The following is a 17,238-nucleotide window of genomic DNA, read 5'->3' on the forward strand; positions in this document are numbered from 1 at the left end:
CATACGGTGCGCTTGTGATGTAACCGCACACTGATTTAGGCTTGTCTCGTGGAGGAAGAGATAAGACGGACTGCCTCTTGTGGGTTGTCTCTGACTGGAAAGCATGTGTGCGCCGTGGTCTCGGTGAAAAGCCGTGCTGGTCAGGGCATGACTAAACAAATCGGTGCAGTTCATATCTAGTTGGATCCATTCTCTGAGTGAATAGAAAGAATGTTCTCGAAGAAGACAAGGAAATATGTATGAACACGTGGAACTGGTCAGCTCTGAACCTCATCAACTCTCCATCGCATCAACGCGGATAACTACATGTTAATACATTGGTAAGCTGAGGAACATTTTTTGATAACAGAGACTCGGCGATGCTTCGTCGCTTCAAGTTTCTTCAGTTTGTAAGCGTCAGTGATAGTCTCCTTACTCGACTGGCAGTGTCTTTTATACTACCTCTGTCTATAAATAGACGTTTGAGATGGGAAAGATCTTCTATCTGTGCATTATAACAATGTCATACGCAGTTCATATTAATAGAAATCAGAGGCCTTTTATTAGCAGTGGTAAATGTAATGCTCAAGCTGTATAACTCCGTTAATGAAGGCATTTCAGCTAGTACTCCCTCAGATCCATGAAAGTGTCAAAAGTTTAGTTCAACTTAAACCAAAAATAAGCTAAAACTACGTCACTTACATGATCATGAATCACTCGAGCCTCAGCAACGGTTTTGATGGATGCATATTTAAGTTCTATAACTTATATCTAGTAGGTATAACCAACTTTCTTCTTAACTCCATTTTTTTTTTCATATTTTCTAAAACAAGGGCAAAAACCTTACCCTATTCGATTAAATAAAAAAAGGTAGTTTTACAACATTGCAACACGCATTACTTCCCTGAATTAAGTTACACATACACTTCGCTCCCGCCAACAACCAAAGCATCGACTCTCGTTTGATCTTTTCAAGGATGACCGGAGTAGGAGCATGCTTGTTCTTGAAGACTCGGTCATTTCGTTCGTTCCAAATTTCCAAAGAAACGAGAAGGGCTAGATGCAGAAGTTGAGTGCGACTGTTAGACGGTTTACCTATGTTCATCCCGTCTCGCTTGAGACCGTGATCTACGGTTTGAACCCGTAAACCAGCAAACCCGAGACAAACCAGTGAGTCACCGCAGTGCGGTGTGGGCTGTAGTTTAGTCAATTTCTGCCCAAACCATGCTCAGGGTTAGCCTTATTTCATTCCCCTCGCTTCAGTATTGATATAATTATCACTGACTGACCAACTCAACTATTGTTCAATGCATTTCATCGAAAACCAAAGATTGGCTTATGGAGAGGGGGGAAATGTCTCACTCCTAGAATGAAGCCCTGGAAGGGCAAGCAAGATGCGCTCATTCTTCCATCTTATTAGTAGAACTAGATGACCCGTTGCGCTATCGCGCAATGACGGAGGCTAACCATAGGGTTTCGCTTATTTTAGTACCGAAGGTTGGAGCAGAGCTCGTCCATCGAGTACAATAGTATCCGACGTGCGTGTTATCGCATTGCTCGACGACCCTTGTACTTTCATGTGTCTAATGCTCTCGATATCTCTTCCACTTTCCTTTGCGTAATCCACTTGCTATCACGGGAATATTATGGTTAAGTGGCTGCGATTTCTTATTTCATCACTTGCACATTTGCCTTCCATCGCAATGTTTAAGTGTACCTATGCACGGCGTTTTAATAACTTTCAAATAATACCCGCTGCGCTATCGCGCAAATGGCGGAGGCTAACAATAGGGTTTGGCTTATTTTAGTACCGAGGGTTGGAGCAGAGCTCTTGCATCGAGTACAATAGTATCCGACGGGGCGTGTTACCGTGTTGCTCATCGTAACCGTTGGTTTATTTCAATACCGGAGGCTCGGGAGCGTGTAGCTCTTTCGATGGCCGTCCCATGGTGAGCTATAGTAGTATTCAGCGTGTTTCATTGGAGGAAACGCCCTCGACGGCCCTTGTACTCTCATTTGGGTAATGCTCTCGATGTCTGTTCCGTACACATGCCTCCACGGTCGTCCTCCCTCATACATTGATCTTCGTGTCTTCGGTTGTCTTTGTTATCCTAAAATCGCGTCCACCGCTCCACATAAGCTTAGTGCTCGTTCCATGGCATGTGTCTTTCTTGAGTATCCCTCTAACCATCGGAGTTACCGCTGCTTTAACCCTGTCACTGGAAGAATACTCGTCTCACGACATGTTATCTTCGATGAGAAGGTTTTTCCTGTTCAGCATGCAACTTCGTCATCCGCGCTTGCGCCTCCTGCGCCGCGCGGACTCGACGACCTCTTCGGCACGCCACCCATGCCGCCAACGCGAGCTCTTGCACCAGCCCCGCGCACCCTAGAGCTGGCCCCAAGTGCGCCCGCCCCGGCCTCGAGCGCCCCCGCCTCGACACCGCCTCGCCCAGCCGGGTCCTCTGACTCGGCAGAGAATTCGGCGTTTTCTCTGCCGCGGTAGGCTGCCACGGCAGAAATTCCGGCAGTTTGTCTGCCGCAGCAGGCAGCCACAACAGGAACTCCTGCCGCACCTCGCGCTCGGCCCACCGCCGCATGCCCTGCCCCTGCCACAGCTGCTGCTGCCGCCACCCCGACGGCCTCCTTAAGTGGGGCCTCCGACCTTCGGCCTACGCTCGTCTCCTCCCAATCTTGTCGCGAGGGGGAGGATGCCGGTGCTGATTGCCTTAAGGAGGTAGGAGGTGAAGTCGGCCTACTTGACGTGGTTGAAGCACTCGTCGCGGGGCACGTAGAACTGCTGAAGCATGGGCCTTATCTCAATAGCCGTTCAGTATTACGATTGTTTGACATATGTACTTATCTGCAACAATATATTTTATTTTGTTTCTAACTAATAAGTCACTTGGCGCAACCGTCAATACTTAAGCCAAAAGTTTTGTTTTCCATGGTCTGCGGTTGCTATAATTTTGAGGAAAGAAAGTGAAATAAAAAATGAAAATGGGTTATACACAATCAAATAAGTTGTGTTTCTTTTTCTATACATGTTCTATATGACCAAATTAAAAGACTAACTCATTAATCTTGGTCAAAATAAAAAAAAGGTAGTCTCAACATTTCAAAAAAAAAAAACTAAGAAAACACATGATGTTGTTTGAAAACCCTAAAAATAAATCAACATAAATAATAAAGGCCGTACCAATGCACGCACATTCAACTGAAGCAAAGACTTCAAAAATAAAACTAAGACTTAAATATTTTATCAAGACCAAAGAGTCGGGATACTATCCACATGCTACCGTCTAAAATTTTACACACACTTTACTGTGGTTGAAATAAGCTAATTGCTAAGAGTCTACATGTTTTGTCTCTTATCTGAAAATTAAAAGGAATAAACACGTCACACAATTGTCTGTAGACGGTGTACCGGTCACTGACCTTCCCCTTTCTTCTCCAGTGGTCTCGTCTTGTCCCCCACCCAATTCTCCAACGTGTTGCGGCTATGCCCGCCAATTTCTCTCCCCGGCCACCTTGGACTGACTCCACCGGTCCCAATCCCTCGTTCTACCGTGTCTCAACCACGCGACCCAATCATCTCTCCTTAGTCCTCTGCCCAGCTTGATTCTCGTTGGTGGCGCCTGACACTCGCTGAGTGCCTCTACGCCGCATAGGCGCCTACCGCTCTAGGAAGCTGCAGTGCCAAGACAAGCCGCGCTCTCGCTGCAGATTTGCTGGGATCTAACCAAGAATTAATTGGTGGAGCGGGAAGAGAGGAGGACGGATGTGTGTGTTCTCTAAATTAAATATATTAAAGTCAAATTTTAAGAATTTGTTCAATCCCCACCGGTCTACTCCTTATCACACATAGTATGTTTCCAAACCGGTTTACAAAAATAGAAAAAACTATACTGAAATATACTAACAAGGGCAAAACGAAATAAGAAGTCACGTGCACAGCCCAGGAAACAGGTACATGTCACTCTATTTGTATATTCTAGTCTAATCCTAAATTTAATTTGACTGGGAATTCTCAATATTTGAATGCCTCATAACAACAAAATATAGTGCACAGAGAAACAACCTTGTTAATCGTAAGGGCGAAAGAATGTAGTTTAGCTCTCCACTCTAAAGATGTAATAACTGAATGAAGTAGCAAATACTGCTCAAACTAAGAACGTTCAGCATTGGCTTGTTCTAACTGCATAAATGTAGCCCTGTCACTTCATATAGTTTCGGCTGAGTTCTACTGGGAGCGTCCAAAACGTCACAGGTAATCATGACCATTTTCAGTACACTATGAACACTGTCTTGCGTAATCTGCTCTCATCTACCGACGGCCTCCCGCTTTTCTTGCACCTGAAACCTGCTCCTCGTCAGATTTAACATCTCCATACTGCCAAAGCCGCAGACTTTCCTTCTTTCCTTCCTCTTGGAACTGTCTTTTTTTATTCTGGAGACCTGCCTTCCTCTCCTTGGTGTCCCATCTCTAATATCTTGCTTCTTCCATGCCCAGCATGCCCTTCCTGCACATACAAAATAAGCATATGAGGAATGAAGATAAAGTCTCCTATTCCTAAATACATAAACATGCATGTAACATAGCCTATATGAATGAACTAACGAGATGGAGTCTGCGGTTTTAAAATAATGCGACGTAATACTCCATCTCATTATGGTTTTAAAATAATGCGATAAAGGTACTCATGGCAGCTATTCAGGGAAAAAAAACTAACGAGATGGAGTAACATTCAGGTCAGATTTGTTGCATTTAGAATGGGAGCTATCCACTTTGGTCAGTAATATTCGACCATGAATGAGTCAAGATGTCTAGAATTAAATAAATAGCAGTACAAAGAGGGGAAATAGCCAGTTGCAACTCACAGAACATGTACCCGAAAAACACATGTTCTGCATGATTATACTTGACAAATCTCACAAAGAAGATGGACCTTGGCACAAGACAACAATTTCACAATGTTGGCTCTTGCGAAAACCAGTAGGACCTCAAAGATGAATAGGTAAATTACCTTTGGTGGGTACTAATTAGCAAGCTGCTGCAACTGCCATACATACTGCAGGTAAATACACCAAGGAGAGGTAAATAAATACACCAAGTAATACATCTAAATGATTGGGAAGCCTATAAGAACATGACTAAGCTCACTAATTTGAAACAGTTCAGCATTGTAAACAGGCTAATGATATGCAATCCCTGTAACCTAGGTTGGTCATGTCCCTGAAGCTATTCTTGAGGTGATGGTAAATGACAATCTAAATGCGTTTAACATGGAATAAAAACCCCATTAACTAAAAAAACAATACACGTACAGTCCACATATATCAGAGAATGCTTAACCCTTAGATCTAACGGTCATAGGTAATCATGTAAATGAAGGGAAAGCAGTGTAAGAATATTAACTGGAAAATACAAAGGGCATTTACCTGGGGATTGCGGTGCCTTTGGAGTGAGGTGTTGAATGACCAATATAGGGTCGTAGTGAAGGTAAGGATAATCTGTGATATCCATAATATGCCACAGTCAAATCATACCAAATATCCCTACATAGATATTTCTAGATTAGATAACTCATGCGACCAAATTAACCTGCAAACTAAGAGAACAACATATCTAAATTCAAAACGTTGAAAGGACAATAATGGGAAAAATATAAACATGAATCATCAGCAAATAAAATTCAGCTTTTGTCAATGCTTAAAACAGATGGAACTCTACACAAACTGAAATAAAATACAGCTGCTGGAATCTGTTGAAAAGACAATGATGCATACCCATGAGCATTTGGACCTAAATCTACACAAACCGATGGGGGTGGATAAACCAAAACATAATTCATTAAAGATACTTACCATGGTTTCTTCCGGAAAGCAAGAGGCGGATATGACACCTTCAGCTTCTTCTTAATAAATTTTGTACCGTGGCTTATTCCTCTTTTAGACTTTCCCATATATGAACTCCTCATGTTTGGGGAAACAAACCAGAAAATAAATTACAATACTGAATGAGAAGAACACATCAGAAGAAGAAATAATCACGGCAGAGAAGCTCACCTTAACCAAGATCGTAGATTCTGCTTGCTCATGGGAGGAATTTGACCCACCTCCATATCGTTGTACCTATTAGCATCATCCAAAGCATTGTCATCTTCATTCATATGCCGCCATCATCATGGTCGATCTCCATTGACAACAGACATCAAATGGCACTTCCCATCTGCGCCCGGCGCAAAGGCAAAGCGAGACAAGATTATAACCATCATATAACCATCATAGTAATAATGTCATAAGTATATTACAAAACATATTGTGGACAATGGGAATCACCGGAATAGCCTTATCCAAATTCCGAGTTGACACTTGTGTTTACCTATTTTGTGGTACTGAATTGGTCAATACAAATTTTGAAGTATATATGCATGTCGTAAGTATACTACATTACAGAACATAGGTGATAGAACTCCTATGTACATTTATACGGAAATTTCAAGGTTCAACGGCTTGGTCCTATAGCCAACAATCTTGCATAGAATGGTCGAATGATCAGACTGGGTTTAGCTCAAACATGTGAGCATCACCCGCTGAAAGCAGCATGAACCTTCAAGAGTAAATCAATCTTGGCCACCAGGGAAGTAGCTCCGATGGATTATATTCACATGTCGAGCAAAAGAACCTGCGAGGCTATGTACCCAGCCTGCAAAATAGATTGCATCACTACAGAGCAAAAAATAGTTAACAAATCACCACATGTAAGTATTGTACCATGCACCAGACCTACACCAAGAGAAGTTCTTTTAAGTGATTAAACCAGATAACACCAAACTTAAAGCATCAACGATACTATTGGAAAACTTAAACCCAAAGCTCACGTAAATACCAATTACCCACATCTTCAAAGGACAATATTTTGTATATGAACTTACTGTGATGGCAGAACTCACTTTATTTTATCCATGTTTTGTTTATAAAGAAGCACCCTCCTTAAAAAATGTTCTCTTAGATAAAAATGAGAGATTTTTTTAATCTCTTGTTAGCTTGAAAATCTTAGTGGTGCCTGGAACTAAATTCAACATTCATACCTACCGTGAAGCTGGAGCCATGTACTTCTACGGTCTAAGGGTTGTTTTTTCTTGTCGGCTGCACCGGTCGATTGTTTCACAAAGTTATGTCCCACACCTGCAATTATATTTTCTGTTAAGACATATTCAATAGATAAAAAGAATGTAGATTGTCCAAAAAATCACCCACTTTTTATCTTTTGGCAGAGGCAGAGGTTCGACGGTTGATTTTGGATCAACAACTGCATCCTTGCCAAACACGTTGTCTGGCAAACGACCTCCCCGTCCTTTATCTTCACTGTCTTGAACCAAAGGTACCACACCACATAAAACATGCTATATTGAGAACGAAAGATCAGTACAAGCACATTCCAAGAGGAATGGAAGTGAAGTACTATGAAGCGTTGGTAACCGAACCTTTAAACTTAGAACGGTATGAATCAATGATCATCCTGCAAGAATGGAGGAAATTTTCTTAGTCTCAAGTCCAGGTTCTCCGCTACTTTGGACAAATATAACGGAAGATGCAATAAAAGAAATCTAACGACACGTGATAAGAAAAGCAAGGTGGCCCAAGATACAACTCAGCGAGAACATGTCCAGATTAATACATATCAATGGTCTTCACAAAAGAACCCTAACTCAAGAAAAACATGTCTCCAACAAAGTGAGCTTAGTCGCAAGCTAGTATTTTCTTAAATTAACAGACATGATGGTATATAATTAAACTCCTATCATGTGAATTATAAATTTATTATATCAAGAAATATTACAGAATAATGAGAAGGACCATATATTTATATGCTATTGTTGCAAGCTAAATAAACATGCTATTAGTTTTACACTCCACAAAAGGAGCTTATCAAGCACCCTCAACATTCATTGTAAAGAGAAAGTGATAGTTCTAACGCCATATACCCCAAGCAAAACAAGGTCAAATGATCATTTCCTGCACCAATGTCCCGATTAGTCGAGCAAAAAAATGCTAATAAAAACACTTGTAAACAAGCATTGGACAGAAAATGGACCGAAACACAGATTAAAACAATCATCTAAACCAATTGTGCGGTTTTGGTGCTCCATCTTCCCCAACGAAAGCTATAGGCCACGGATTTGTCTCCTCTCCTCAACCAATCTAAACAAATTCTCCATCTACACAAGGCTTAACAAATCTAGGGTTTGCAAACAATTGCCATACCTTGGGAGGAGAAACTGCAGAATGCATTCAGTGGCGTATGAGGTTCGCTTTAGCGGACTCCGGTGGTCACCTTCGTCACCGCCCCCATTTACCATTCAATTCCTTGCTATGCTTATAGCCTAAGGTTGGGGAAGAGGCGACCAGGAAGACGACGAGCGAGGGCATGGGCGAGGGAGCGTGGCCCGCACTGCCCGGCTCGCCCCCGGCACCTTCTTCACACAAAGACCGCCCCAAGAGCCGCCCTCGTCGCTTCCTTCACCTACGGTCCAACGCCGCCTCGCCGCACTTCCGCCTCTCGGCCCGCCGCCACCCCCAAAAACGACCTCGCTTGAGGAGGAGAGATAAGGGCGAGCCCGGCGGCGGCGAAGGCCCGGGGCCGGCGAGCGTCTCCCGGCGTAGGATCGGCGGCCGGGAGCCGGCAAGGGTGAGGGCGAAGGCGCGGGGCGGCCGACACGCCTCGCCTCCCTCCTCCCCCGCATCCTCTCCAATCACGCTTCTCCACCACCCACGGGCCTCCCAAACGGCGTCGGAGCCCACGGACAACGGCGGCTACGCGACGGCGGCTCCGGGATGACGGCTCCCACCCATTCAGGCCCTCCGCAGCTCCTCTTCTCCACCTAGGGCGGCCGGCTTCTTCACTTGGGGCGGCCGCCGCAGCTCCGCCTCCCTCCTCCTCCCGCACGCCGTCGTCGTCGCCACACACATGGGGGAAATGGTTGGGGGATTTTTGTCCGTGGGCGCGATCTAGGGTTTTGACCCATCTCCACGCGCACAGGAAAATGAGGGAAGAAACGTGACGTGAACGAGCAGCGTAGTTTCCTCTGCTCGCCGACCCCACTCACGAATGGTCCCAGACGTCATAGATTCATTCAGACAAGCCACGAGTGAGAAAAGGAACTACCGCATCCAACGGCTGCTGTCAAAAGTGGGGCTGGATATTTACTGTCGCTGCCAGTTTCAACGCACACGATGGATTTGCCCCTTTTGAAGCCTCCTGGAGCCGGGTAGTCTAGGAACATTTATAGAAGTAATACAGCAGATAGTCCACATCTGGGGCTACAACCGCACGCTTACTGATCTCCCCCAGGGTGCAGCAGTGTTTTTCTCTAGTGTTAATCGCTGCAACCTCCTGGACGAACATGCAGTTTGAGCCAGGAGATACCTGCAAAGTTTGTTATTTTTAGTACATGCACGGGAAACATATTCGAAAACACATACTGGAGAAGTTTCATACTCACATCAAACAGAGCATCTCCGATCTTCATCTTCACTTTACCGCTTTTATATATGAGTATTTTCCCCATGTGACCTCCTGGCAAATCTTTGATTTTAGAGCCAGCGAATGATGATGGCCTTCTTTGCTCGCGTGTCACATTTGCAAGTTCAGCATTCTTCTCAAACCATGTATTTGGCTCTTCAACAGATTGTGTCTGCTTTGGTAAAGGAAGAGATGAAGGTAACCGGAAGAAGAGCAACTGTGGTGTGTCGGACCGATCCTGTCAACACAAAAAATAAACATAAGAGAGTCGCTATAGCCTCCAAGATTCCAAGAAGGTTCAAGCAGTTGTATGCCAGACTGCACACTGTGTAAATTAAAATTACTGCTGCAGGTGATTTTAGTTTAAGGCATAGGACCAGAAATGAAAGTGTTGTAACAATTTGAAAATAAATTACCATTAATCCAAGTTCTTCTGCTGCAGTTAATTCTCCATCCTGAGCTCTGCTGGCATAAGACTCCCCAAACTCCTCTTCATCAAGAATTTCTGCACTAGGAATGTAGGACAGAACTAAGGGATGGTTGAAGGAACAAAATTGCAACATAAGACCAGAAAGACAAACAGTATACCAGGATCTCCACAGTAGGGCCTCCTAAGCGGGAGAGTAATAGGATAATCACTATGGGTATAATCCTGTATGAATATGGAAATCAATCAAATGAATAATGTGAGCAAAGGAAGAAATTCACGTTCATGCACTGGTATCTCCACTCACCCATGGATCAACATATTCTTTTGGTTCTTTTGGCACTGCACCATCAGACGGATTATGCATGAAAAGAAAGGGTGTTAAAAGCTCCAAATACAACAATGTGTGCAAGTTCTTGTTGCAAGTACAGAAATGTGTACAGCTAAATAAATCTTCTGCATTCTCTGTTTCGGTGTAAAAGAGAGACAAAACTGAAACGACAGACAACAAACTACAAAAGAGTGCAATATGTTCTCTTTACCCAATTTTCACGAACATATATTAAACCATTTAGTCCAACATTTAGCTAAAAAAAGAACAACCAAGATAAATATCTTTAACGATACCTGCTGAATTATGTCGCGTAGGAAAAGATCTTGCATATGAAGAACTCCCTTGCCCAAATGCGACCTCTGTATGGTTTTCTGCTATGACAACACATTCATATATCATTAGCATTACATACATTTTACAAAAAAAATGCCTGTAATATTAGAAACAGTGGGTACATTCACCAGCAAGGCCAAACTAGTTGGGCTAAGTTATGATAGATTTATGAATATCTACTCTAAGCCAATCTTAAGGTATCGTTTACTGCATGCAAAAATGTTAAAGTATGCAAGAGAACAAGACAATTTCGGTGCACCGTCTGCATTTCTGAAGATGAGCAGCTGAACCATTTCCTTGTACTGATCAGAGTAGGGTCCGAAGCACACCATATATGCATGCAACTGCTACTTGCAATAGATTTTCATGAGAGGCCAACAAAACCACACACTTGTACTTGACCAGCTCTGAAGTACTAGTAAAGCAATGATTTGCATATAAGAGAAAAAAAAAGGGAGATGCATAACCTAGTAAATAGAGATTGTTGAAAGAAGTCTGGACTTAAACGGAAGTTGTTGGGTCAATTTTGTCAAGTGATGAGTTAATTAGCCTCAATGGTTCCTACTTACATATATTTAAGTCTGAAAATTTAGAGTGGTAACAAGAGTTGACTCATGAGCCAGTACAAATGGGTGAAGGCACTGAGCATGCTCAAGTAATATGATTCACATTCACTGAACAGTTATGAAATTCATAAAATATGAGCATGGAACAGATCAATTAACCACATTTACCCTTTTTCGTGATCTTCGGTCTTCTTCCGAAGGGATCAGTGCTCTACAAAATGAAACAAGGTAGAGCACAAACCAATCAAAAATCGAATGATAAGCTTGCATATGCAGCAAACAACCAATAGACTAATATACGCACTTGCGATGTCTTGAGTTTCATTAACAATTCCTTATCAATGATTTCATCCTTGCTCTCTTCAACAGGCTCCCTGTAGAATAACATTGACTGTCAGTTCCATCAAGCAAACCATGCATAGAAGATAGCCGAGTACTATGAAAGAAAACATGGATTGAATCACATACGTCTTTGGAACAACTTTTGCAGGTTTCTTTGGAGGCTTCTTGGGTGCAAATTTAAGTCCTCCCTTAACATGCAAAAATAAAACAGTAACCATCAGACAAAAATAAACCAATATGTAACACAGCCAAAGTTAACACTAACCTTGCGAGGACGGGGTGCAAGGGATCCTACTTCCTTCTTCACACTACTCTTGTCATCCATCAGATGACAAGCCTGCAAAAGTGAAAGAGCAAAGCTGAGATGGCTTATGGGACTACCATTATTACTTGATCTGGCCTACCTACAGATCGCACTCAGAGGTTAAAAATTTCTTCTCAACCAGAGAACCAAGGATTCCACCACACTTGCGGGTTAGAAATACAGTCTAGTTATGCCACTAGTACCACTACCCACGTGACAATGAAAATATGCGGTTAATTCCTCACCCCATTGTTTGGTTATGGTTATGCAATTTGCGATACAAAATCAACTAATCACAATGTAAAGATCATCAAACTCAAGAAAAGGTAAATGCAAGCATTAACTTGCAGAGCTGCCGAAAAAAGGATGTTCAATTGACCTGCTGCTGGTACACAGCCGCCTCCGCCCTTAAACCCTCGCGCGCTTATATTACCGAACAGCGGCATCCCTTTCTCTGGACGCACTGCTCTGACCCAATCTCCTTTGCGCCATGTTTTATGGACTAGCAGGCTAGCAGCAGCAGGTCAATCGAACGTCCTTTTGTATGCAGCTCTGCAAGCAGCTCTACAAGTTGGACAAATAACCCAACAATTATCCTAGCGTTGTCCTCGGTTCATTTAGCAGCCATTCTTACACTTCTATAACATGGTATTACAACAATTTCAAATACTACTGTTCAGATAAGAGGCATATAGCAATTGTACATATCAAAACACGCTGCAATTTTAGTGAACACTAGCAAAATGCAGTACACTTTCAGTTAACAGCACGAAAATGCACACAGTTTCAGCTCACTGTCCAAAGAACTCGCTGACAGTGACCAAATTCAGTGATGAACCTCACCTTGAGCTACTGGAGGAGGACGCCGGTGCAGGGTTGCTTCTGTAGGAGGACGTCGGTGCAGGGTTGCTTCTATAGGAGGACGCCTGCTTCAGCACGATGTCGGTGACGGGAGACACCGGCCGCTGCTGCTGCTTGAGGGCAGGGTCGACGAGGAGGTCGGGGATGGGGAATCCGGTGCTGCTGCTTGAGGGTGGGGTCGTGGAGGATGTCGGCGACGGTCCCGCTGGTGCAGCTTGACAAGGTCGGAGGAGTAGAGTCGCCGGTCGCCGGTCGCCGGAGCTCGGTGCGCGGGCAGAGATGCAGGCGGCGGGCGGACGCACAGGCGGGAGTGGATGCGTGCGGGGGAGGCCGGGACTGGATGCGTGCGTGCGCGCCGGCGGAGAGGAATTTTGCGGCAGTGTGGTCGAGCTAGCGTGGTGGCGGCGGTTAGGTCAGGCCGTCAGGGGGCCTGCATATTCGAAGCAGATATATTTGAATACAATATGGATTGGATATTTTTTTTCTTAATTCGCAGTAGATAAGATAATAGGAGTAGTAGATTCATGTCTTATAATAAGCCAACTATAGAATGGTTGAGACATAAATATAATGATATAATGCATAGTAGTTTCAGTTGAATCGCATAAAAGAACATTTTTCTGATTTGTTAGTTTCTCTAGGTTAGGTAATTTGCATACTGGGTCGAATTTACTAAAATTGGCTAGCACAATTTTATTCGAATACGATATATCCATTTTCAATATCCATATTTGCCTCAAAATTCAATACCGCATTTGTATTTGCTTTTTGTAAAAATGAATCTGGATATTTACCATATCCATTTCCACATACGTTTGGATTCGGATATTACTGATACGTCTCCGACGTATCGATAATTTCTTATGTTCCATGCCACATTATTGATGATATCTACATGTTTTATGCATACTTTATGTCATATTTCTGCATTTTCCGGCACTAATCTATTAACGAGATGCTGAATGCGCTGTCAAGTCATTGCTTTTGGTTTCAGAAATCCTAGTAAGGAAATAATCTCGGAATTGGACGAAATCAACGCCCAGGGGCTTATTTTCACACGAAGCTTCCAGAAGACCGAAGAGAAGACGAAGTGGGGCCACGAGGCGGCGCCACACTAGGGCGGCGCGGCCCAGGTGCTGGCCGCGCGGCCCTAGCGTGTGGGCCCTTCGTGACTCTCCCGACTCTGCCCTTCCGCCTACAAATAGCCTTCGTCGCGAAACCCCCAGTACCGAGAGCCACGATACGGAAAACCTTCCAGAGACGCCGCCGCCGCCAATCCCATCTCGGGGGATTCAGGAGATCACCTCCGGCACCCTGCCGGAGAGGGGATTCATCTCCCGGAGGACTCTACACCGCCATGGTCGTCTCCGGAGTGATGAGTGAGTAGTTCACCCCTGGACTATGGGTCCATAGCAGTAGCTAGATGGTTGTCTTCTCCTTATGTGCTTCATTGTCGGATCTTGTGAGCTGCCTAACATGATTAAGATCATCTATCTGTAATGCTATATGTTGTATTTGTTGGGATCCGATGGATAGAGAATACTATGTTATGTTGATTATCAATCTATGTGTTGTTTATGATCTTGCATGCTCTCCGTTACTAGTAGATGCTTTGGCCAAGTTGATGCTTGTAACTCCAAGAGGGAGTATTTATGCTCGATAGTGGGTTCATGTCTCCGTGAATCTGGGGGAGTGAGAGAAACCTTTAAGGTTATGGATGTGTTGTTGCCACTAGGGATAAAACATTGATGCTATGTCCGAGGATGTAGTTATTGATTACATTATGCACCATACTTAATGCAATTGTCTGTTGTTTGCAACTTAATACTGGAAGGGTTCGGATGATAACCTGAAGGTGGACTTTTCAGGCATAGATGCATGCTGGATAGCGGTCTATGTACTTTGTCGTAATGCCCAATTAAATCTCACAATACTCATCATATCATGTATGTGCATGGTCATGCCCTCTCTATTTGTCAATTGCCCAACTGTAATTTGTTCACCCAACATGCTATTTATCTTATGGGAGAGACACCACTAGTGAACTGTGGACCCCGGTCCATTCTTTTAATCGAATACAATCCACTGCAATACTTGTTCTACTGTTCACTGCAAACAATCATCATCCACACTATACATCTAATCCTTTGTTACAACAAGCCGGTGAGATTGACAACCTCACTGTTTCGTTGGGGCAAAGTACTTTGGTTGTGTTGTGCAGGTTCCACGTTGGCGCCGGAATCCCTGGTGTTGCGCCGCACTACATCTCGCCGCCATCAACCTTCAACGTGCTTCTTTGCTCCTACTGGTTCGATAAACCTTGGTTTCTTACTGAGGGAAAACTTGCCGCTGTACGCATCACACCTTCCTCTTGGGGTTCCCAACGGACGCGTGTTGTACGCGTATCAAGCAGATTTTCTGGCGCCGTTGCCGGGGAGATCAAGACACGCTGCAAGGGGAGTCTCCACATCCCAATCTCTTTACTTTGTTTTTGTCTTGCTTTATTTTATTTACTACTTTGTTTGCTGCACTAAATCAAAACACAAAAAAATTAGTTGCTAGTTTTACTTTATTTGCTATCTTGTTTGCTATATCAAAAACACAAAAAAATTAGTTACTTGCATTTACTTTATCTAGTTTGCTTTATTTACTATTGCTAAAATGGGTACTCCTGAAAATACTAAGTTGTGTGACTTCACAACCACAAATAATAATGATTTCTTATGCACACCTATTGCTCCACCTGCTACTACAGCAGAATTCTTTGAAATTAAACCTGCTTTACTAAATCTTGTTATGCGAGAGCAATTTTTTGGTGTTAGTTCTGATGATGCTGCTGCCCATCTCAATAACTTTGTTGAACTTTGTGAAATGCAAAAGTATAAGGATGTAGATGGTGACATTATAAATATAAAATTGTTTCCTTTCTCATTAAGAGGAAAGATTGGTTGCTATCTCTGCCTAAGAATAGTATTGATTCATGGACTAAATGCAAGGATGCTTTTATTGGTAGATATTATCCCCCTGCTAAAATTATATCTTTGAGGAGTAGCATAATGAATTTTAAACAATTGGATACTGAGCATGTCGCACAAGCATGGGAAAGAATGAAATCTTTGGTTAAAAATTGCCTAACCCATGGACTGACTACTTGGATGATCATCCAAACCTTTTATGCAGGACTGAATTTTTCTTCACGGAACCTATTGGATTCAGCTGCTGGAGGTACCTTTATGTCCATCACTCTTGGTGAAGCAACAAAACTTCTTGATAATATGATGATTAATTACTCTGAATGGCACACGGAAAGAGCTCCACAAGGTAAGGTAAATTCTGTCGAAGAAACCTCTTCCTTGAGTGATAAGATTGATGCTATTATGTCTATGCTTGTGAATGATAGGACAAATGTCGATCCTAATAATGTTCCGTTAGCTTCATTGGTTGCTCAAGAAGAACATGTTGATGTAAACTACATTAAAAATAATAATTTCAACAACAATGCTTACCGGAACAATTCTAGTAACAACTATAGGCCATATCCTTATAATAATGGCAACGGCTATGGTAATTCTTATGGGAATTCTTACAACAATAATAGGAATTCACCCTCTGGACTTGAAGCCATGCTTAAAGAATTTATTAGTACACAAACTGCTTTTAACAAATCTGTTGAAGAAAAGCTTGGGAAAATTGATATACTTGCTTCTAAAGTCGATAGTCTTGCTGCTGATGTTGATCTTTTGAAATCGAAAGTTATGCCTCATGAAAATCATAATAATAAAATTGTTACTACAGCAAATGCCATCCAAGTTAGAATTAATGAGAATATAAGATTGATGGCCGAATTGCGTGCTAGGTGGGAGAAAGAAGAAAATGAAAAAGAAGATAATATAGCTAAAGTCTGGACTATTACCACCACTAGTAATGCTAATGCTACACATGTTGCTGCACCTCCTACTAATAATGGTAAAAGAATTGGTGTTGGCAATGTTCCCACTTCTAATGCAAAGCGCGAAAAACTGCCTGAAACTGTTAAAATCACAAACCGCTCGTGATAAACCGCTGAATTTTTTTCCAACATTGGGGATGATGATCCCATTGCTTTAGATTATAATGGTTTCGATTTTGATGATTGTCATATCTCTGAAGTTATAAAGTTCTTACAAAAACTTGCTAAGAGTCCTAATGCTAGTGCTATAAACTTGGCTTTCACGAAACATATTACAAATGCTCTCATAAAAGCTAGAGAAGAGAAACTAGAACGCGAAACTTCTATTCCTAGGAAGCTAGAGAATGGTTGGGAGCCCATCATTAAGATGAAGGTCAATAATTTTGATTGTAATGCTTTATGTGATCTTGGTGCAAGTATTTCCGTTATGCCTAAGAAAATATATAATATGCTTGACTTGCCACCATTGAAAAATTGTTATTTGGATGTTAATCTTGCTGATCATTCTACAAAGAAACCTTTGGGGAGAGTTGATAATGTTCACATTACCGTTAACAATAACCTTGTCCCCGTTGATTTTGTTGTCTTGGATATTGAATGCAATGCATCTTGTC

The 17,238-nt window shown here is 42.7% G+C and overlaps 2 protein-coding genes across 4 annotated transcripts; both read right to left on the reverse strand.

Annotated features, from left to right (window-relative positions):
* Positions 1-1,180: 1,180 nt before the first annotated feature.
* On the reverse strand, positions 1,181-13,105 carry LOC127344400 (uncharacterized). 3 transcript variants are annotated; one of them, XR_011756046.1, is made up of 13 exons: positions 12,658-13,105; positions 11,776-11,847; positions 11,637-11,698; positions 11,473-11,542; positions 11,337-11,379; positions 10,563-10,640; positions 10,243-10,277; positions 10,097-10,160; positions 9,925-10,013; positions 9,489-9,746; positions 9,194-9,412; positions 7,470-7,504; positions 7,234-7,388 (listed from the first exon to the last, which is right to left on the reverse strand). XR_011756046.1 is itself a non-coding variant. In XM_051370664.2 (12 exons), the coding sequence occupies exons 2-12, from the start codon at positions 11,833-11,835 to the stop codon at positions 1,380-1,382; spliced, it is 915 nt and encodes a 304-aa protein (XP_051226624.2). In that variant the 5' UTR covers positions 11,836-11,847; positions 12,658-13,105; the 3' UTR covers positions 1,181-1,379. The 3 variants fall into 3 exon arrangements, 1 of the variants encoding a protein (XP_051226624.2); XR_011756045.1 differs by having other exon boundaries at positions 9,152-9,412; XM_051370664.2 differs by lacking the exons at positions 7,234-7,388; positions 7,470-7,504 and adding an exon at positions 1,181-1,402 and having other exon boundaries at positions 9,280-9,412.
* Positions 4,016-6,035, reverse strand: LOC127344401 (uncharacterized). Its single transcript, XM_051370665.2, has 4 exons — positions 5,848-6,035; positions 5,422-5,538; positions 5,007-5,051; positions 4,016-4,502 (listed from the first exon to the last, which is right to left on the reverse strand). The coding sequence occupies exons 1-4, from the start codon at positions 5,958-5,960 to the stop codon at positions 4,466-4,468; spliced, it is 312 nt and encodes a 103-aa protein (XP_051226625.1). The 5' UTR covers positions 5,961-6,035; the 3' UTR covers positions 4,016-4,465.
* Positions 13,106-17,238: the final 4,133 nt, after the last annotated feature.

This window comes from Lolium perenne, chromosome 3 (genome assembly GCF_019359855.2).
Source record: "Lolium perenne isolate Kyuss_39 chromosome 3, Kyuss_2.0, whole genome shotgun sequence".
In the NCBI taxonomy this organism is placed as follows: domain Eukaryota; kingdom Viridiplantae; phylum Streptophyta; class Magnoliopsida; order Poales; family Poaceae; genus Lolium; species Lolium perenne.

What these genes read in the sequence shown, in the direction of transcription:
- LOC127344401 (XM_051370665.2), bottom strand. Translation starts at nt 5,960, where the DNA reads ATGAGGAGTTCATATATGGGAAAGTCTAAAAGAGGAATAAGCCACGGT. An exon ending in AAAGGCACCGCAATCCCCAG is followed by an intron (nt 5,052 to 5,421) that starts GTAAATGCCCTT and finishes ATTTACCTGCAG; the next exon opens with TATGTATGGCAGTTGCAGCA. An exon ending in CTAATTAGTACCCACCAAAG is followed by an intron (nt 4,503 to 5,006) that starts GTAATTTACCTA and finishes TTGTATGTGCAG; the next exon opens with GAAGGGCATGCTGGGCATGG.
- LOC127344400 (XM_051370664.2), bottom strand. Translation starts at nt 11,835, where the DNA reads ATGGATGACAAGAGTAGTGTGAAGAAGGAAGTAGGATCCCTTGCACCC. An exon ending in TTGCACCCCGTCCTCGCAAG is followed by an intron (nt 11,699 to 11,775) that starts GTTAGTGTTAAC and finishes TTGCATGTTAAG; the next exon opens with GGAGGACTTAAATTTGCACC. An exon ending in GCAAAAGTTGTTCCAAAGAC is followed by an intron (nt 11,543 to 11,636) that starts GTATGTGATTCA and finishes GTTATTCTACAG; the next exon opens with GGAGCCTGTTGAAGAGAGCA.